The 22264-nt window shown below is 33.5% G+C and overlaps 1 protein-coding gene across 1 annotated transcript; it reads right to left on the reverse strand.

Annotated features, from left to right (window-relative positions):
- Positions 1-5: 5 nt before the first annotated feature.
- Positions 6-22219, reverse strand: LOC124441702 (girdin-like). Its single transcript, XM_046992169.1, has 51 exons — positions 22176-22219; positions 21820-21901; positions 21585-21665; positions 21507-21513; positions 21301-21390; positions 21171-21226; positions 20629-20705; positions 20355-20425; positions 20166-20199; positions 19839-19932; positions 19651-19760; positions 18343-18480; positions 17565-17648; positions 17416-17499; positions 17224-17307; positions 17033-17116; positions 16827-16910; positions 16656-16751; positions 16061-16195; positions 15516-15599; positions 15351-15449; positions 14983-15066; positions 14734-14826; positions 14558-14641; positions 14207-14341; positions 13015-13098; positions 12518-12610; positions 12195-12287; positions 11725-11817; positions 11266-11352; positions 10257-10349; positions 10109-10162; positions 9769-9852; positions 9279-9371; positions 8728-8811; positions 8511-8615; positions 8123-8203; positions 7962-8045; positions 7612-7746; positions 7103-7264; positions 6793-6832; positions 6430-6521; positions 6055-6127; positions 5748-5942; positions 5175-5252; positions 4930-4997; positions 4289-4381; positions 4171-4219; positions 2887-4021; positions 2131-2786; positions 6-1433 (listed from the first exon to the last, which is right to left on the reverse strand). Exons 1-51 carry the CDS (start codon positions 22217-22219, stop codon positions 792-794), a joined length of 6660 nt encoding a protein of 2219 aa, XP_046848125.1. The 3' UTR covers positions 6-791.
- Between the last annotated feature and the right edge of the window lie 45 nt (positions 22220-22264).

Genomic DNA, 22264 nt, shown 5'->3' on the forward strand with positions numbered 1-22264 from the left:
AGTTCTTTTAAGAGCTACTAGGTTATTATTTTTGCCATTCACCATCTGGTATTTACAATTTTTAACACAATTTTTAGATTTATCACCACGACTAAGTTCTATTTAATTATTTAATAAAATGCACTGTGGTTTAGTGGATTTTTCATAGTTAAATGTATGAAGTATAACAGCACGCAATAATTATGAAGAATGCTTTTCAAACATGGATGTTTAAATAGATTTCTACGAACTTCTATCGGTATTGACCCAACACGAAGTTTTAGTGTCCGCAGGGCAATGAGCGAATGACGACTCTTATTTTCTATTGCAAAGTTTCTTATGGTAATATTTTGTGATATTTGAATTTTGTCTTGCATTCAAGATTATTTTGAGAAGGGCGCTTTGGATAAACGGGGAATCAAAAAATATATGAAAAAACATTTGCATCTGCCACAACATTCTCATAACAGTTATACTCTAATGCCTGTCACAGTACGCCCTTACTTTCTTACAGTGCCAACGACTGCTTGTTGAGGCAGTTGAAAAAAAAACATAAAGGGAGCAAACGGAAGAGCATAATGCAACATATTAGGAACAGAGAAATTGATCTGAAGGTATAACCTCCATGTTTTTCATCAAATTAGAAAAAAGTTTTAAAATCGATGTTTATGTAATTTTTTAGACGGGTGGGGAGGGAAGGGCAACAAACCTGCCACTGAAAAGTTCTTTAAAAATGGGATGAAATGTTAAAACTGAATAATTTAGAAACAATTAAAAATCTAAAAGTACAAGTTTGATAAAAAGTAACGTTGTTACACTTGACCGTATTCATACCAGAGAGAAGGTTTTCCTTGTTTTTCCAGAGTCTTATCGTTTTTTGGTACAAGATTGTCGACCTTGGAAGTTTGCCTTGAAGATAACGGTGTTTGTTGTCCTCTGCGCGTTTTTACTTTATACTCATCTCCCTTAAAACTCGACCCTTTTTTATCCGGTTGATCAATTCCTTCTTTCCTCTCGATCCGGGGATTAGATTCTAGAGCAGCAGACTGGACGACTTCTTTATGGGAAACCATACCAATACTTTGCCTTGCACTTTGTATAGAATCAGAACGCTGACAATATGATTGCGGACGCTTGTTCTTGGTGGCAACAGGTACAGCAGGTTCCCCTAGACTTGACTTCTTTCGCTCAATTTCCATTGAACTTGTCACTATACGGTCGGAATGTTGACGGTGTACCTGGTTTCGTGAGGTCAAGGGAGACTGGGGTCGAATGATAAAAGAACTTGTCCGTTTTGTTTGTTGTTTATCTGCACTTATTTTTTCCGTTCGATGAGTTACTTTTGATGATGTATTGGAGGTATCTACTGTTCTTGAGGGAAACAAAGTAGACTTGGAAGGGACATTTATTGTTCTTTCTTTTGGCACGTGATCGGAAATGATCGATGACGTGTGCTGATAATAAAATGAAATTATTCTTCAGTAAGCCTGTATGAAAAATTTGATGATTTTAAAAATGACACTAGTTCAGATGTGGACTTCAAAAGCACAGGCTTAAAATGAACCAAGAATGCAATATTTATAAGCTGTCAAGTTTATAAGCATCAAATTAAAATTGTGAATTTCCACGAATTTTTGACAACACATCGACGCACTCAACCATTAAATATTATCAATATGATTATTAGAATATCATCATTGTCACGATCGTTCTTATAACATAAATTACAAAAACATAACACCAGCGAATGAATGTTTTTTCATCTTTTTATAAGTCAACAAATATTTGAAAGCTACCAAAAATCAACACTGGGGGGGGGGAGGGCTTCCAAAACTCTGCATAGCGTTTTCCATTGAATAGTAAAATATTCAAACTTATAAAAAAGGTGTTTGTATTTTCTTTACAACAACAACATTTTCTTATCTTAGAAGCAATATTTTCTTTCGTTGATTGCTCAGTTCAAATCATATATTTTCCATTTTAAAAGGTTTTGTAAACGTTCAATAAAATTTGATATCCAGTGAATTACGCTATTCAGCCTTCGTACAAACGGCCCCTAGGTAGGAATACAAGCTCCCAAGTTTTATAATCAAAAGACTTATGAAAAAACAACATCAAGAAGAAAATTTTTCCTGTATAATCTTTTTTTACCTTCAATTCACGATTATCGACGAGATTTTTACCATCATCGACAGTTGCCAATTTTGAGCTCACAAGATGAACTGTTGTCCTTTTCACTTCATTCTCTGTAAAACTTGGAGGCCGTGAAGATGAGCTTAACTCGGAGAAACGTCTGTAAGTGCTTTTATCAAAACCATTTTGGGATAAAGTTGACGAGCGATGCTCCAATGACAGTGGCAACTGAGCACTATCTAAATTTTTGTTAGTGCTATCCATTTTGTTGTTAGTGTTACTCTTCTTTTCTTCCCAAGTATTCGATGCAGTGAAATTCTTTATCAACGAGGAGGATTTTTCTTTTTCAGTCACTGCTTTCGGACTTTTTTCAAAGTTATTTTTGATTTTCTTATCACGATGTAAGATCTCAGATTCAACACTTCCATTTCTCACCGTAATCCAATTGCCACCTTCTACTTTACCACTTCCACTTATCTTTTGCAAATTTTGAGAATCTTTAATTTTCCTTTCAATATCAACAGTTCCTTTTTTTTCGATAGCTGGAAAATCTTCAATCGTTATACTGTTTCCAGCTTCGACCTTAAAACCTCCACTTATCTTTTGCAAATTTGGAGAATCTTTAACTTTCCTTTCAACATCAACATTTCCTTTTTTCTCGCTAGCTGGAAAACCTTCATTCGTCATCCTGTTTCCACTTCTTTTGCACATGCGGAGAATCTTTAATTTTCCTTTCAACATCAACATTTCCTTTTTTCTCGCTAGCTGGAAAACCTTCATTCGTCATCCTGTTTCCAGCTTCGACCTTAAAGCCTCCACTTATCTTTTGCACATGTGGAGAATCTTTAATTTTCCTTTCAACATCAACATTTCCTTTTTTCTCGCTAGCTGGAAAACCTTCATTCGTCATCCTGTTTCCAGCTTCGACCTTAAAACCTCCACTTATCTTTTGCACAAGTGGAGAATCTTTAATTTTCCTTTCAACATCAACATTTACTTTTTTCTCGCTAGCTGGAAAACCTTCGATCGTCATCCTGTTTCCAGCTTCGACCTTAAATCCTCCATTTGTCTTTTGCAATTGTGGAGGATCTTTAACTTTATTTTCGATGTTAGCAATTCCTTTGTTTCCAGCTTCGACTTTAAAACCTCCATCTATCTCTTGCAAATGTGGAGAATCTTTAACTTTATTTTCGATATTAACAGTTCCTTTTTCATTCCTAAGAGGAAAATCTTTAATCTTCATCCTGTTTCCAGCTTCACCCTTAGCAACTCCTCTTATCTTTTGCAAATGAGGAGAATTTTTGACATTCTCTTTCGAATTGTATTCAGGAGGATTTCTTGTTCTATTTTCAACGTTTCTCCTATCGCGAATTGGCGATGGGCGTTTAGTTTCATCGTGCACCAATGAGAAACTTAAAATTCTGCTGACATCATTTGAACTATTCCTACCTCGTACCGAGTCCCCTGAACTTTCATCAGAATTTGCATTCAATACAGTCATAGAGCTACATGACGAAACTTGACCAGAACTAAAATCTGATTTGGCAGCGAAAACTAAATCATTGAATTCTTTAGGGTCAAGACTCCTGCTACGACCTTGTATGGCAAGATTATCCATCAGAACTGACGTTAGGTACTCAGACTTTACACGTTGTTGACGATTTGCACGATTTAGGCGAGCTTTCTTTCGAGCGAATGGAGAAAGATCATTTTCAAAAGAAATATCTGATTTTACGCTTTCGCTAATATTTGATGAATCGCTAGCACGTTCTGGCGACATTGAAAATAGATGACGCATTCCTGGGCTCGAGTCTGACACATCAGATGAGCCTTCAACACTTGTACGGGGACTTTGATCGTATTTGATTAGTTGCACAGCGGATTTACTCTTTAAGCCATCTTCCTTTTTCTGTAATCAAACAAATTTATTTTAGAATGACAAAATATAAAAGAAATATTAAAAAGTATGCATGATATCAAGCTATCTCTTTTAGAAAGAAAAGTAACAGATTTTAGCTTGTTATTGTTTCCAATAGAATTCTACATTGTTTTCCTTACCTTTTTCAGACCAGCTTTTTGCAAAACCTTTTTAAACAGATTGCTTTTCCTAGAAGAAAAGGAGCAAGATTATCATTTAATTTGCTTAATAGAAGCAGTCATAACTAAGGCAACAAACTTCTTTGGAGTATTTTCAGCAAGACTCCTGTTTGCCTGTTCAATCTTCTCTTCCAATTTTTCTTTCTGCCTCTGAAGTTCGTAAAGACGATCACTAAAAAATAGTAGAGCGAAGAATCAAAATATGAAAATGCTTCATGAACAAGACGAGAAAGGACTATGAATGTAGAAACAATTGGTTAACAACCACGAACAAAGTATTTGTATTTTAAGTATTTTTATTTGTATTTTTTTTGAAAAGAAATTGTTAGCAAACATAAATGATACCACCAATTTTTACTAACCATGACATAACTATTGCTAAATAATCATGAATGAGAATAAATAACAGTTAAAACCACAAATTAAATAACTATTGTTTACAATCAATGAATTATACGTTTATAACAACACGACGAAAATGACAAATTATAACACGAAGAAAATGATAAATTATAACACGAAGAAAATGATAAATTATAACACGAAGAAAATGATAAATTATAACACGACGAAAATGACAAATTATAACACGACGAAAATGACAAATTATAACACGACGAAAATGACAAATTATAACACGACGAAAATGACAAATTATAACACGAAGAAAATGACAAATTCTTGAACAACTACATGAAACAAACAAAAAAATTTACTCACGAGAATGTTCTTTCTTCTTCCAAAAACTGATCTCGACTCACCAAAGACTCCGTCAACAACTCCTGATTCTAAGGCAAAAATGCACATTCCAAAAATATAAATAAGTGAATTCTAGCCTTCTAGAAACTGTTATCATAAGATATGAAATTTCTAACTACGTCTTTTATATAGGTAAAGGAGCGGTAATACTTTAACCTACAAATCGCAATTACATTTGGTTTGAAAGTTTAGTCATGTGGTAATACCTGTGTGAGTAATTTATTCATTTGTTCCATCAACATTCTATTTTCTTCCTCTAAAGTATTGTTCATTTGTGTCAACATCTGAAAATTTATTAACGCAAAAGACAAAAAAGTTAATAGTTATTGTTTTAGAGAAAATGTCCATAACACGTCTTGTGTTTATGTGGCCAATCTCTGATAATCGCCTAACTTAAAATTGCACAAAAAGATGGTCAATACAACCAGAATCAACAAACCAGACTATGTCTAATCACGTTTCTACCAAGAAAAGCTCAATGGTTATTTCTCTTGATATTTATTATCACATAAGAAGAATTATACAGTACAGAATTTCGGATGGTATGCATAGAGAATTTATTTTCTAAATGGTTTAAAGAGTTACTTTGCATGAATTGAACTCATGAAGGGAGATGAAAAAATCTTTGCTATAACAAATGGTAAAGCAAAGTATTTCACACTCACACATTTCTATCTAATTAAACAAAAGCGATAATATAGCTCAGATAACTGACAATAATAAGAAATGCATCATGGACACCGAAGAAAATCTCCTTCAAAAAATCAACAATGGCATACCTCACAGCGATGCAGTGATTTGGCCGACAGAAGATCTAGATCTGTGTAACTTTCCTTCATTTCATTGAGATCATTAAGTAAATGATCATGTTCTGACTTTAGTGCTTTCAGTTCATGACTTAAATTTTTATTTTCCTCCCTCAACGACGAGTATCTACCTTCGGCATGCTCTTTGTCCAGACGCAAATTTTCAAACTACACAAAAGAAGGAATAAAAAAATTTCCCTAAAAAATATCATTGAAACAAAGAAAATTTGGATTTTCATAAGTACGCCCAAAGGAAAACCCTACAACGGTGATAGCTCACCTCTTTTTCAACATCTTTATATCGCATGTCAAGGTTTTTCTCGTTCTCCATTGAAACACGAGCAACATGAGGTCTGAAAATAAATAAATGTATAAAGGAATATAGATCTGAAGGAGAAAGCAAGATTGTATAAAATAATCGTGTCACGTAGAACTGTGGTCATTATAACATCTATTGATTCATATTGGGCGAGTCGAATGCATATCAACCATTGAGAAGATATCTTAATTAACAAACGGTGTGAGGAAAATGTATTTCGTAAACCTCATTCCCAAAGTCTGAAATGGTTTTCCATGAGAAGGAATTTCATTAGCGCACGAAAATATTCGTCAGGATGAAACATCAATTAGAGCTGTTACATAAATGATAAATTACCTTCGATCATGGAAAATATTATCAATCATCGTTACGGTGTTGTCTGGTGCTTTGTCACCTTTATTTAACTTTATCTCGAGCTCCGCCATGCGCTGTAAACAATGATTAAACATGAAAACACTAACGAAAAAGAAGTACAAGTAAAGAAGGCAGCGTTATATGAAATAGAATTATGGTTAACTTTGGATTCCTGATTGATGGTATATGATACTTTTGTAGATACTTCTAGCCTGTCCCTCGTGAATTTGCAAAATCTACAGTTTGAACTGTCAAGCAAAAAGAACCGTCTGCTCCCACCATGAATAACAAGAAAACATAATCTGCAAGAGGTATTGAGAATGTCATAACGTGAATAACACTAACCTCACTGGCCATATTCTTCTCCTCAAGAAGTTGTTTGTTTCTAAATTATTTGTGGAAAAAAACATCCACTTAATGTATTTATTTACAGCGTCTTCTACAAATACAATCGTACAGTACTGGTTTCACAATGTTTTGTACAGTAGTTGCGTTGAAACTATCCGTTTATAATAAGTTTACTTATTGATACATCATTGAAGATGTCATCCTTATTGATACATTATTGATGTCATCTTTACTGATAACATCATTCTATAATTACTAACAAGAGATCATCCTTCTAAAATTAATATCATATGATTTGATATCATACTTCTCTTCCAATGTGTGTATTCTCTCGTTCTTTTGCCTCAATATCCCATCGTTATCGATCTTATCCTTTTCCTCAAGCTTCATTTTAAAACTGTTGATCCGCTTTTGTTTTTCGCCATCAACTTTCCGTAGTTTGTAGACTTCCGATGTCATGTTTTCAAGACTATACAATACACACAATAGGATATGATCACACACGTGTCAATGGGATGAGAACTTGATGTTTTACGTCAATTAATCTTTAAAAGTTTCAAATTGAGCAAAGATAAACAATATCACGAACGCGACTTTAACTTCTCTTGAAGAAGTGCAAATGCTATAGGAATGCCTATAACCTCCTCCCCTCAAGAAAATCGTAACAAGTTTGTTTCCAATGTGTATATGCGTCTTAAACCTTGTCACGTGCATAGGAAAATTGAACTAGCACTCTAAAATTTTAGTTCAGTAGTTTTTCCATCTGTCTAAAAGAGTTCAATCGATTTGCCATGGCCTGCGTTAGAAATAACGTACCGACTCTCAAGAGAGTTGATTTCAGAAAGATTTTGATCGAGACTTGCTTGTAAAATTCTCAGTCGTTCTTCTTTATGTTTGATGTTCTGTTTCAAACGTTCATTTTCGTCCAAGGCATCAGAAGATTCACGTAATCTTATAAGTACAAGTCGAAATGTTATTTATATGCACTGCAATATGTACAATTTCAGGATATAATACATCTTGAGAAACTCAAATGAACAAAAGATGCAACAAAAAAGTGCCCCTATCATACTTTACCAGCAATTGTATAAATAACCTTATTTTCAAGCACATCTCTATGTTCTATATGTAAAACACAAGCCACGAACTACAACAAGTTAACATACCGCACTTCCAGATCCTGCAGATAAGATTCTTTTCTTTTAAGTTGATATTCAACTTTTCCTTTCTCGTTATCAATCTCTTCAATTCTAAAGAAAGGAAAAGAGCAGGGAAATGAAACTAACATCAAGCACACCGTGAATACATTAGAATGTACAGCATGTACCTTGCTTCGGCTTCCCATAGTTTCTGTTTAATGGACTGGAGTTTATTCAAGTCCGTTGACAACCCAGGTGAACTTCTATTTCTATACATAAAAAAAGAATCTTGAGTCGTTTTTTACAACAACAGTAGTCTGATGTTAACACCTGAGTCCTTACATGCTCCAGGAACTCTAGTGGTCTAAACATCAAATCTAGGTAATTGAAAATTTCAGCTAAGTATGCGTGCATGCAATTTAACATAATATGGTAATGAAATCACAAACTTTATATTAATACTACAAAACTAAAGATCCTATCGACTTTGAGAACTGACTTTTTCTGTATTCAGTATTATTCATTTCAACTTTCATTCCAATGTAACGCGTGAACAACGATATTATTCACGATAACCTGTTTTCAACATCAAGCATATCTTCTTCCGCTTTTCGTAATGCTTCGTCTCTTTTCTTCAATTTTTCCTCAAGTTTTTTGTTCTGTTCCAAACACTCGTCAATCCTGAAGCGTTCAATGGACAAAATAAAAAAGTGATAGCTTTTCAATCAGCACAGGCATGTTTGCAACCGTACTAGAAGATTTAAACTGCTTTACGTCAAAAACAACGAAGAACCTTTTTTGAAGTAAATCAATCTTCGTATCTTTCTCTCGATTAGATGCTTGCGTCCTGTTCAACACCATCTCAACCTCACGAACTCTATAGTACGTTCATGAATTTGGAAAGAAAAGCGGTTATGAAAAATCGTTAAAACGGTTTTTTATAGCTACGTATGAGAAATGTCGAATGCATTTCATTAAAAGCATTTCATCTCGATCTCAAATTACAACAATGAATTTACTTCAGTAAACGTACCTTGTTACATTTACACACTATTATTAGCTAAACTAAAAGTTTTACTTTAAATGAAATCGCGCACTTTGATTGTTTTATTACTAAACACTGAATAACCGAGGGATTTGCAATGGACTGGTTTACGAGAACACGAAAAAAATGCTCCTCGACGTTTTGAGTTAAATATTTTTTCCGTGTCCGTTCCCAAAGTTTAAAAATTTTTAGATATTTCCATCGATACATGCCATTTTTTTCTGAAACAGACTAAGAGTTTCATAAAATATCTTATATCTGGCATCAATAAACAAGAAAGGATGGATATATAATAATACCTATCTTCAAATCGTTTGATCGTGTCATCTTTTTTCTTCATCAAATCATTCAACTTATCCACATCACAAAAGTTATCTTCGAGTTCCATGACTCTTTTCACATGAAAATTAGAATTGAGAACAGATCATGAAATACGTAAAACACGAAGAACATATAAAGTAAAAAAAAAGGTAAAGTTGATAGAATAATAAAGTTATAATGACAATGTGTGCAATCCCTGTCAAGGGAGCTTCACTGGCTTGCTTTTATCAGAGGGCATTTTATGTTATCAGGCAGCAGCGAAGAGGAATTTTACTGTATAAACGCTCGTAAAAGATTTATGGTACAAAATGAACACGATGTTGAGAATTGAACATTAATTACTTGACTCACTGGAGTCGTTATCTAGAAAACAGGACGAAATCGAACAAGAAAATACATTTATTTTGTAAATTTACTTAAGATTGCTGAAAAATAAGGTGAGCTTAAAAACAAAAGAAATTCCCTTACTTTTTTTGCAGTTCATTAATGATGCTTTCTTTTTTGCTTAAGCTAGTTCCCAGTTGGTTTCTTTCACTCATCAAATTCTCCAAACTAATGAAAAAAATACACGTGATTGAAAAGTGAGACGGTGAGCCTGCATTCAGACTAAAGTATAACTTTATTTTGGCTTTGATAGCAACTCGTGTCAATTTGATAAAAATAATGTCAGTAATCCTAAGGCCTTTGTAAAGAGCAGTATAAATTAAAAATCTGAAAATGTTTAACGTATACTTCACAGTATCATTTCCATAGTAACATTCCATAAAATTTCCCGCCCTCCAAAAGATTATACAACAAAACAATTTACCGATCCTGTAAGGAATGAATATGGCTTTCTTGAGCGTGTAGTACAGTCTCAAGTCTACAAACGACAATTATCAATGTTATAATGATCATGCATTGCTTAATCTGAAAACATAAATTACAAAAATAAATGAGATGCTAAAAAAACCTACTTAGACCGTGATTTCTCTAGAGACTTGATTTGTTCTTCTCTTCGACGAACGCTCTCTATTCGTCGAATTTTATGCGTATCCACATCTTCGAGACTGCAGGAGTTAAGCCATGCAAGTATATATCAATGTTACATTAAACATCTTCGAGACTGCAGGAGTTAAGCCATGCAAGTATATATCAATGCTACATTAAACATCTTCGAGACTGCAGGAGTTAAGCCATGCAAGTATATATTAATGCTACATTAAACATCTTCGAGACTGCAGGAGTTAAGCCATGCAAGTATATATCAATGCTACATTAAACATCTTCGAGACTGCAGGAGTTAAGCCATGCAAGTATATATCAATGCAACATTAAACATCTTCGAGACTGCAGGAGCTATGCCATGCAAGTATATATTAATGCTACATTAAACATCTTCGAGACTGCAGGAGTTATGCCATGCAAGTATATATCAATGCTACATTAAACATCTTCGAGACTGCAGGAGTTAAGCCATGCAAGTATATATCAATGCTACATTAAACATCTTCGAGACTGCAGGAGTTAAGCCATGCAAGTATATATCAATGCGACATTAAACATCTGCGAGACTGCAGGAGTTAAGCCATGCAAGTATATATCAATGCTACATTAAACATCTTCGAGACTGCAGGAGTTAAGCCATGCAAGTATATATCAATGCTACATTAAACATCTTCGAGACTGCAGGAGTTATGCCATGCAAGTATATATTAATGCTACATTAAACATCTTCGAGACTGCAGGAGTTATGCCATGCAAGTATATATCAATGTTACATTAAAGTTAAAGATCCGTGTTTTAAAAAAAAACAATAAAAAAATACTCTGAAAAATAAACAGCCCTAGAAGGGAAAGCCTTTCAAATGGACAAACCATAGAAACTGAGATTGCAGTAGACCCCCATTATAATGGTTTTAACATGACACCTTGCCAACCTTAGGCAAACTTGACGGTAAGTACGAAGAAATGGTGCAACACACACCTGCGTTTTACTTTTTCTTCATATTTTCCCTGCATCTTGGTGACCTCATTCTCCAAATTAGAAGATTTCAATTTAGTTTCTTGTAACCTAAAGATATAAAAATTTTGATGAAGTTCTCCAAGGAAATGTTAATATTTCATTAAATTGAAACAACCTCAATATATTAGCGCTGTATACTAGTCCCAGGACCGTAAGAAACGTAGACAAACGGTCGAATTGCTTAAGTGCCAAAGGGAGTATAAGCGTAACTTATTCGCCACACACATAAAAGCCATGTTCACTCAAACTATATTTCCCAATATTTTTCAAAGCCACGAATGAATTACTCCCAGAATTTAAAGTGTTTCGAAAATTTTTACTGGTCAAATGTTGTATGGTGTCTGAAATCTAATTATGCTGTCATGTTAGGTAGGTAGGAAGACACTAAACTATGTAGATGAAAGATCTTCATCCACATACCTTTGCTCAAGATAAGTTATTCGTTCATCTTTCTGTGTCAGTTTAAACTTCACAGTCCTATTCTCTTTTTCGTATTCCTCGAGGACAGATATTCTAAAATATCAAAACAAAATCTTGAAACAGAAAGATCTAAAGATGTTTTCTTCCTTAATTGATGCATAACGTGGAATCGTTCGAATTTGCAATTTATCAAATAAGAAATAGAAACTGTTTGTAAAACATTTTAATCGCATTTTTAATTTTTTTAAAATATTAATTAATTCAATCACATTCCGCGATTGGTCGGTTTTTCATTTGCTCTTTGAGGGAGAGAGAAGTCAGCACAGCAAAATAATAATGGCTTAAGGATTTGGCAATAAATATTAAACAGAAATAGCACATGAATAGCGAACATTTGTTTTAAATCTCATCTTAACAGCTTCTATTTCTTTGAAGGGATGCTATATAGTGCGCCGAAGGAGTGCTTATACCTATTGTTAAGTTTAGTGATGTGTTCGTCCTGTTTGCTAGATTTCTCAGTCAATCGCTCACACTGTCGATTGGCATCCTCATAGTGGTCCATTCTGTTAATCAAAACAAAGTTCATGACTGAACAAATCTTTTAACTGAAATCCATCACATTATATATACATCGCTTAAACAAGTGCAGTGAAAATGGCATCGAGGCTTACACAGACACTATTATCTTGACAATAAGAAACGATTTCAAAAGAAATGACCACATGGCAAAACATGAACCAGTACGCGAATATGAATTACCTCATATTATCGACCTGATGCCCCATTAACTTACTTTCTTTCCATTAATCGAATCTTTTCTTCTTTTTGTTCTATCATTTGTTTCAATTTCTTATTATGGTTTGTCATGTCTTCGAGCTCCAGCACTCTGTTGATGAAAATATGAGCCTGCTGAGCGTGACAAAAATGAAATTACGCCACGCAGCAAGAGTTAAAACAATTTAGAACTCTTCCCTTAAGAAGTCAAGAAAGAGTTACAAACTTCTTGGACAGATTTTGAGCATCGAGGGCAACAACAAAAGTCATTTTAAAAAGTCTAGAAAAGTATTCATGAATTTCTTATTGAAGGAACTGGCTGCTAGAATGAGTACCTGGAAATAAACTGTTTAGAGTTGGAAATACCAACAAGGTTTCTTCGTCTATAGTTACGTTGATGTGTTCAAATGCTTTATATTTATAAGATGAAACCGGCTACATGGTACTATGGTTTGTTGAACCCCGGTACCACGAAAAAACTCAACGAAAAACAACATGTTCATAAGAATATCTTACTTGGACTCAAGATTTACAATTCGTTCATCTTTCATTTTCACTGAATGTTGAAGTTTCCCATTCTGACTGCTGGTTTCTTCGATTCTAAACGAATGTAAATAATTTCAATTGTATATATTATAAAGCATGTAAGAAAAAGTAGAGACTCTAAGAATGCAACAACGCAATGAATAGGGACCAATTACAAGATAAAAAAATAGTTGCATATAGGTATCAGTCTAGCCGTCTATGGCATGCTGGTCATGTATTGACTCTAATACGTATAATTTGGCTATTTTGTCGATGCTATTTGGGCATCATCGGTCAAAATGCACAACTAGGCATGAACACAAGTGAATATGGACTAAGAAATTAATATATGAAAAATGATCGTCGTAATGAAAATATCTGAGATTATCAGAATTTGGGAAAGTAACTGCTTGAAAGTTGAAACTACGTGCTACAAAAAATCATCAAGCAAAAGTTGTATCACGACGTAAAAATTAAATGAAGCAGATAGTAGAAAACAGTATACATGAATTATGCATGTGTATTCAATGTGATTCCTAAGGATCTGAAAAACTTTGAACCAATGGGAATATTCTGATAAATCGATCATTCATAAGGAAAGAAATAAGAAATTTGTTCATTTTTGCCTGCACAGACATGTGGACCAATAGATTTTGATATTTTAAATATCTGCTAGTCATCTCAATGAGTAATGAAATGGGGAAATGTTCAATATTCATGAACATCTACTTTGTTTTAAAACACAAAAGATATTTGGCCACTGGGATTCGAGAAGCTTTTAATTCCGTGACGATTAGCTTTTCAACTGCATAATTAGAAATCACTTCAAATACGGCAAAAATCTATAGTCATTTTATGTGGAAACCATGCATTGCTCTTAAACACGAGTTAGCAATAATAGAAAATGCACATGGTATGCTAGAATGGGATCTCCAAGGATCTGAAGGACCTTTAAATTGCTATGTTTATTTACAGTCACAGTGTAAAACCATAAAGAAGAACCTACGTACAGGTGATATGGAAGAGGCTTCACGCTTAAAATCCTGGAGACTCGAATGTAAAATCCCGAAATAAATTTTGCAAGAGAAATATTTCTTTCTAACACAATTTATTCAGATATTTTATTCATATGTCCATAGCGAAAATTTTTGTAAACCGCATACAAGTTTGATCTTCTACAAACCTATTTTCAAGCACAGCTAATTCCTCCATACACTTTTTCAATTTCTCGCCTAACGTGGTTGCATATTCATCTTTCTCTTTTAACGCTTTTTGGACTAACTCAATTTCTTGCTTCTCAGCTTCTAGCGTACGAATCCTAAAAATATATAGCAGCTACGTACTAACCAATCTTGATAATTAGATTGAAGATTATACATTCGTTCAAACGTTTTAACAACGAATGCCTTAAATCACTCCCGATGAAGACACAGATCTGGAGTATATAAGAATTCGAGTTTCAATATTACATCACTCCTGATGAAGAACAATACATTGGACTATTTCAGAAATCTAGAATGTATAAATAACGTACTTTTCTTCAAGTTCTTTTGTTTTTGTATCCTTTAGTTGAAGATCGCATGACAGTTTATGATTGTCACTGGACATTTCATCAAGGCTAAATACAAAAATGCACAATTATTGCAAAGTCAAACTCCGAATTTCGTGAACGATTTCACAAGAATTTCTTCAAGGAGAAACTTTCACGACCTTGATTCGAGTCTAGCAACGACCTTCTTTCTCTCGTCAATGGCATTTTTAAGTTTGTTACATTCAAGCTCGTAAACGCTGGCTTCTTCAAGTCTAAAAGAAAATTAGATCATTTTAAGGATTTCAACTTCACCCAAAACACAATGAAAATGAAAGACAGTGGACGTGGAAGAATGGAAAAAGAAAACATCAAAATAAAATCCACATTAATCAAAAGCCAAGGCTGTCTGCTTCATCAGTTGTAAATACCTGCTCTCAAAACTCATGATCTTTTCTTCTTTAACCTTCAGTGTATGTTCAAGTTTTTTACAATTCGTTAGAGCATCCTCAAGGCTGAGTAGAAAAAAAACAACGATTCAATATTTAATGCAAACTATCATCCAATGCATAATCGATAGATATTCAATTACAAATCAGACATCAAACATCTAATTGTTAAAGACACTTAAACTGGAAAACGAAAAGTTCTCAAGTTTCAAACATCTTATGAGACATACACAATCTTCATAATTTGATAAGACATAGACATGCTTCAAGATTGACGTCTCATTCTTATTTAACATACATTTTATAGCAATGTGGTATAGATGGGGAATCAAGTGACTTAATGAACTAACCGACTTTCAAGCTCTAATATTTTGTTGTCTTTCGATTCCAAAATTTCTCTTGTTGCTTTGACATTATTGCTTTCTTGCTTTTCTGATTCATTTGATAATCTTGAAAAAAAAATATGACGTCACTTTCCTGTGCGTCATTGGAGGAAACTTTAGTATCATCATCACCTTTCTTCCAATGCTTCCACTTTTTTGTCACGCAATTCCAGATTGTGGACCAACTTTTTGTTGGCGTTGCTAGCATCTTCGAGTCTATGATATTAGTGTTGAGGTACATGAGGTGAAGTCAATCGTCTAATTTTGCTTTAATTAATAATGATTAGCATCACACTAAAGCACCAGCTTTCTTTAGGTATAGATGGAAAAAATTGCAAGTGAAAAAAATAAGTTGCAAATACGTAAACTGATTATGATGTAATGCAAACACACAATTTCAAATAATGTAAGCATTTAGAATTAACGTTTTGACACTAATTAGTCATGACAAAATGGTGATCAAGAATGATGACTAAATAAAGTGAAAACGTTTAATTTAAACGTTTACATCATTTAAAGTTACCCTTGTCGTGCATAAAAGTACTCAGTGGTTCCCGAAAGCATGTAATGTAAAACTTGAACAGTATTTACGAATAAAATATCTGATTTTTGCTTTGATATTCAATGGTCATTTGAACACATCCTCGCTGTGAAATATAAAACTGCAAATGTCTTACTTATTCTCTAGACGCACAATCTCTTCGTCTTTTTCTGTGATAGTCTTTATAAACCCGTCACTTTTTCGATCCTTCTGCTTCAATTGATAATTTAAACTTTCCAACTCACTTTCCACTTCAATTAAATGTGTTATTCTACACAGTGAAAGAACATGCCACAAATTTATCTACTTTATTTTTAACATACGTACATAGGAAAGTAAATAAGAGTACACGTGCTCGTCGGAAGCGAGGGGGAGGGGTGGGTGGGGGCGAGTTACAGCCCCCCTAATAATTACGTAAAATAGGTGTAAAAATCAATATGCTTCACTTTCTCCCCCGAACCACGTGGAAAAAAGCGCATATAAATTTTTAGCCTCTCTAATCATAAATGCAAAAGATGAGGAAGAAGACAAGTTGAAGCAATCTGCAACAATATGTTTAACTTATTTTTTTAATGCCTCTTTGTTATCTCATCAACCCATTCTACAGACTTTGCTATTTTATAGATGGAGTTGAAAGTATACTACAATTATATCGCAAATCAGGCATTCAGAGGGGGTGGGGGGATAAATTTCTCAGTAAATGTCATAAATCATAACAGCAATGGCCAAACCTTCTTTCAAATTCTTTTAATCGTCGATCTTTTTCTCTAATGCTATCAGAGTATCTTTTTTCATCTTCTTTAGCCAATGACAATAAATCTGACACTCTAAAAAATAAACAATGATATAGTTTGCCTATTCGTTAAGCAAATTATTTTATTTACTGTTCAGTTCAAACATACCGTTCGTCTTGTGTTGTTATTTTTGCCTGTTGAGATTCGAGAGTTCTTGCAAGTTCCTTGTTGGCTTCTTGAACACGCAGAAGTCTTAGAAATACCAAATATATGTAACATGAAACGATAACTTGGGATGCAACGTTATGATACATGAAAGGATAAGATGGTACATAGCATCAACGATAGTATGCTCATCATGTAAAGGCACATACCTGTTTTCCAGGTCGACCAATTTTTTATCTTTTGTGTTCAAAGCATCATCAAGCTTTTCTTTTTCAGACAAGATCAAGTCAACTCTGTCGTATTAACAAATTGAGAGAAAGTTAAAAATAAACGTCCTACTCACAAGCTAAAAAAAGTTTAGTAAAGGATCATTCAAATAAATCGTTATTAATAAATGCACCTTTCTTTTAGTTCGTGACGTTCTTTGGCTTTCTTTTCTACATCTTCAATCGATCTCTCTTTGTCTTCCTTCATTTCACTTAAGCTATATGAAAAATTTGCAAAAAAAGCTCAGAATTTATAAAGAAGAATGTCTTTTCAAATTTACTGCCTGATACAAATTTAACTAAAAAAAAACACACAAAAAGTTCACCTGTTGTTCAATTCATTTATCTCTCGCGTTTTTTGACGAACCGTAGTTTCGCATTTTTGGCGTTCTAATGTAACTTCTTCCAACCTAAAACGTTTTTAATCACTAATTAACTAATTATCCATGCATGAAAGAAACAGATGCAAAAAAACCTTCTCTCCAACTCTAAGATATCCTCGCTTTTTCTCTCGATAATCTGATCGTTGCGACGTTTTTGATTTAAGACTTGTTGCATTCTGATTTAATTAAAGTAAAATCGAAGGTTACAAATACATAATTTCACCACAAAACACCATGTAAGCAAGTGGAAGTTTCAACGCTAGATTATTTCTGATAAAAACATTAAAGATCAACACGTTTGTGTTCAAATTTCAACCATGTAAACAAGTGGAAGTTTCAACGCTAGATTATTTCTGATAAAAACATTAAAGATCAACACGTTTGTGTTCAAATTTCAACCATGTAAACAAGTGGAAGTTTCAACGCTAGATTATTTCTGATAAAAACATTAAAGATCAACACGTTTGTGTTCAAATTTCAACCATGTAAACAAGTGGAAGTTTCAACGCTAGATTATTTCTGATAAAAACATTAAAGATCAACACGTTTGTGTTCAAATTTCAACCATGTAAACAAGTGGAAGTTTCAACGCTAGATTATTTCTGATAAAAACATTGAAGATCAACACGTTCGTGTTCAAATTTCGACAGATCATAATGATTGAGAAAACCAAATAAAAAATTACCTTTATATAACGACTAAATTAAGTTGAAATATTAAAAGACTTTTTTATGAATACTGTTAGACACATTCTCATTGAAAAGTACTGATTTCCTTCAATTTTATTGCAAATTCAACAAAATATCCCTGAACTTATTATAACAGCATGAAGTAACTACGGTCATTTCAATGGACATCGAGTAACCTAACCTGTCTTTCAGTTCGCTGTTTTCCTGTTCCATTATTGACAGTGATTCTGATATTTTGCTATTTACTTCTTCTTTTTGTCGTAACTTCTCCTTAACAACATTTAGCGCACTGTCTGCCGCAACTTGCTTCTCAAGAAAACTGTAAAAAAAACACACGATGCTATTCCAATCAAGAAGAGCTTATTCAATGATAAGAGAATGGGATATGTACAGAGGCGTAACTAGAACGTTAATTGGTGTATATTCATATATTCAGTTGTGCCCTACAACTGATTTCTTTTGAAATTCAAATTACTTTCAAAAGAAATCAGTAGGGCACAGCGGAATATATGAATATGCACCCCCCCCCCAAATTAACGTTCTAGTTACGCCTCTGGATGTGTAGTAGTGACCATAGAGATTATAAATAAGACTAGAGGTGGCATTGATGACGTTTTTAGGGAACGCGTGAATTGGGGGGGGGAGGGCAAATTTAGGTCCCGGATTAAAACACGAAGTAAACACACGATGTTTTCCCGTCTGCTTCGAGTTTTGGATTCTTTTATAATATATTTAGTGAGTTTTTATACTCTTTTGTACGAGTATCAAGAAAATTTGTCATTTTGTTATTTTAAAGTGTTAGTAATTGTTTTTAGCGAGCGGTTATTATGATTATGTGTTGTTTATAATCTCCGAATGCTTTGTATGTTTTAATTGAACTATACGCAATGAAAACTTATGTTATTTATAATCTCCGTATGGTTTGTATGCTTTAATTAAACTATACGCAATGAAAACTTATGTTGTTTATAATCTCCGTATGCTTTGTATGCTTTAATCAACTATACGCAATGAAAACTTTTGTTATTCTTTTTGTTTTTCTGTTTTTACAACCTACATATTCACATAGTTTAACAGTTTTTTATATTTTTCCGGTATGAATGACAAGTATATGTTTTTTGAAGTCTGTTAGCAGTTGAATTAAATACGAAAAAGGTCTTCTTATCAAGCAATGATTCACGGATTTATAATTTACTGAATGGATACAAAAGCAACACAAAACGTGTTTTGCAAAATACGAGTGGCTTAAACCATCTAAAATTACGATAAAAAGGCAAGAATTGTTCAACAATTAGATTGTGATAGTATTCAGTATAGTATTTACGCATAATATGTACAAAAAAGTAAAAAATCATAGTCTTCCACTGTAGCTTAACATCCAAGAATGAATTTTGCCCCCAAAAAAACGCTTACCATATTTTGAAGTATAGATTATATTACGATGCCACCTCTAGTCTTATTTATAATCTCTATGGTAGTGACCATATACCTTGATTGTCTTTGCACAACCCTGACTTCAGCATCTTCAGATATATCATCAATTTGTTCGGTAGTTTGCTCAAATACATCTCCAAGTGCCTCTTCTCCTTTACCGACATTCTAAAACAACAAATTCTGTTTTAAACCGAGGAGAAAGACAAAACAAAATAAATTTTCTCTTTACTCTCTTTATAGTACCTGTAAAAGAGTAACAGGTTCTTGTTGAGTCAGTTCAGCAATAATGCCTTTCAGGCGATGATTTTCATTCTCTAGCTTTAGGAGTTGCTTTGATCTATACAAAACATATAAGCATACAATATCATCTTGGCTGTTGGAATTTGGAAAGAATTTATGACAGCTGAAACCAACAACAGACAGTAATTGAAAAAAAAAGTTATAAATGACTCATAAAAAATGTTGATTTCTTAAATTTCTTTATTGGTCAATTGATTAAAAACATTCCAGTCTTAAATAATAAGCTATTCTCTTGCGCACGAGCGATTTTGAAATACTAGATCTACTTACGACACTTGAATGCATTCGCTTGCTAAGCAAGTACCTAAAAATGAAACGAAACGCAATCAAACAAAATAAATAGCGCCAAGTGAAAGTTATTATCAGTTTATTGCAGCAAAAACTCCGCCAAGATTATAAATTCAATTTTACCATCATGCATTTCGTGCTGCTATCATTTGTGATAATTACAGTGGATACCTTCCGCCGTTGTTTCTTCCTTTCCTTTCATTAAGTCCAATTCCGAGTTTAAATTTGACACTTCAGAGAAACTAAAAAATACAACATAATTTTTAAACCTTCAAGAATACACACGAGGCAATAGGTAACAGACATTGTATGATTGTAAATGAGAAGAAGAAAAAAAAACTGAGATAAATTCATGAAGTTGAAGAAAACAGTTAGTCGTATTGAACAAGTTGACAGCATTTCTTGGTATGAGATTTAACGTATACTTTTTATTCATATCCTTTACCTGTTTTGTGCGTCTAACAAAAGCACCGCGTTTTCATCAAGAAGATCTTTGTTTTTTCTCTTTAATAACTTATTCTCCTGAAAATCATTAATGGTCAGGAATATTAACAAATCGAAAGAATAATGTTGATCGACGGGATATCTTAAAATCATATCTAAAACACCACTAATCACTCTGTGTAGAATAACTTAATTTTTGACACAAAGTTGTCTTGAACAGACAGAGAGATATAAAGAATTAATACCATGTGTATCACTACTAATAAAAACATTACGGACTTAAAATCACTTGCAAAGAAGTATATAAGATTGAAAATACAAGATTCTCATAAAACACTGGTAAAAAAAAAACAAGACAAAAAGGTGGCTAATATTCTTATTTTTGGGTTGCAAGCTACGTCATAGTCGCCATGTTGGATGATTTTAACAAAGGATTTTCCTTATTTACAATGCAAATTCATCCAACATGGCGAGCATTCTATGGTTTTCTTACTCCCAGGGGGGGGGGGGTGGTTGCACTAATTGGTGGAAAAAAAATTGTACCTCATTTATATTCTTGAGATCTTTCTTGAATTGAACAAGTTCTCGTTCAGTTTCAACTGCAAGTTGAAAGAATTTCAATGACTATGTACCTAGAAGGTATGCAGGAAAAAAGCCCATTCAAGATCCTCACCGAGCTTTTCTGCCTTCGAATGGAGCACGTTCGTCTGTTTTCCAGCGAAACTTTGGTATTGTAGAGAATCTCGTTCTGCTCCTCTAACTCCTTTAGTGCGAAAATTAAAACTTGAAATAAAATGGCTGAATAAAGGCTATATAAAGTTATCAGTAAGATATTCTGGTAGCGACAACAATAAAATGACTCAACAAAATAAAGCCCACCTCTTTTCTCTTTTTTAACACATCCATTTCCATTAATTTTTCTTTATACTTTATAATTTCGTTTTCTAGTTTGTTAACCTTCTCCGCTTTAATTTTCAAAATATCCAATTGATCACGGTAGGCAGTGACAAATCTCGATGTTTCACTTAAACCTCTGTTCTGAAAAATATGACACGCAAAGTTTATTTGATGAAACAATACAGCAAAGCTGCACAAAATCAAGTGATCAGAGGACAGTTGTTCAGAACACTTCCACCAATATGTCAGGTCAAAACACACTTCTCCGTGAGGCTGTTCAATATTTTTTTCATACCTCTTGGAATAATTTTTCGATGGTAACTTTATTTGACTGAAGTTCATCTCGTAATTCCTGAATCAGCAGATTTTTCTCGTCTCTGAAAAAAAAACAATAAAATTCACAAATTTTGAAAAAATGTCCTTTTTTTATAATGTAACTTAGCATTCTCAAGAAATGTTTTTAATTGTCGCAACAATCCTGGTCATGAAACGCTGTCATGCGCATAAGATATATTCCGCCTTTCAACATTTATGTCATATACATACGTATTTAATAAACAATAAAATTGGTAAACGTTACAATTTAGTATTGCCTCGTTGTTCAACTTGTTTTTAGCTAAGTTTGTACAATAGAGATTTAATGTTTCTTACAATTCTTCGTGAACTTTCTTTAATTTTTCTCTCTCGGCAAACATTATTTCAGAGTCAACTCGTTTTTAGCTAAGTTTGTACAATAGAGA

The sequence above is a fragment of the Xenia sp. Carnegie-2017 genome, unplaced genomic scaffold (genome assembly GCF_021976095.1).
Source record: "Xenia sp. Carnegie-2017 unplaced genomic scaffold, XeniaSp_v1 HiC_scaffold_20, whole genome shotgun sequence".
Taxonomy (NCBI): Eukaryota; Metazoa; Cnidaria; class Anthozoa; order Malacalcyonacea; family Xeniidae; genus Xenia; species Xenia sp. Carnegie-2017.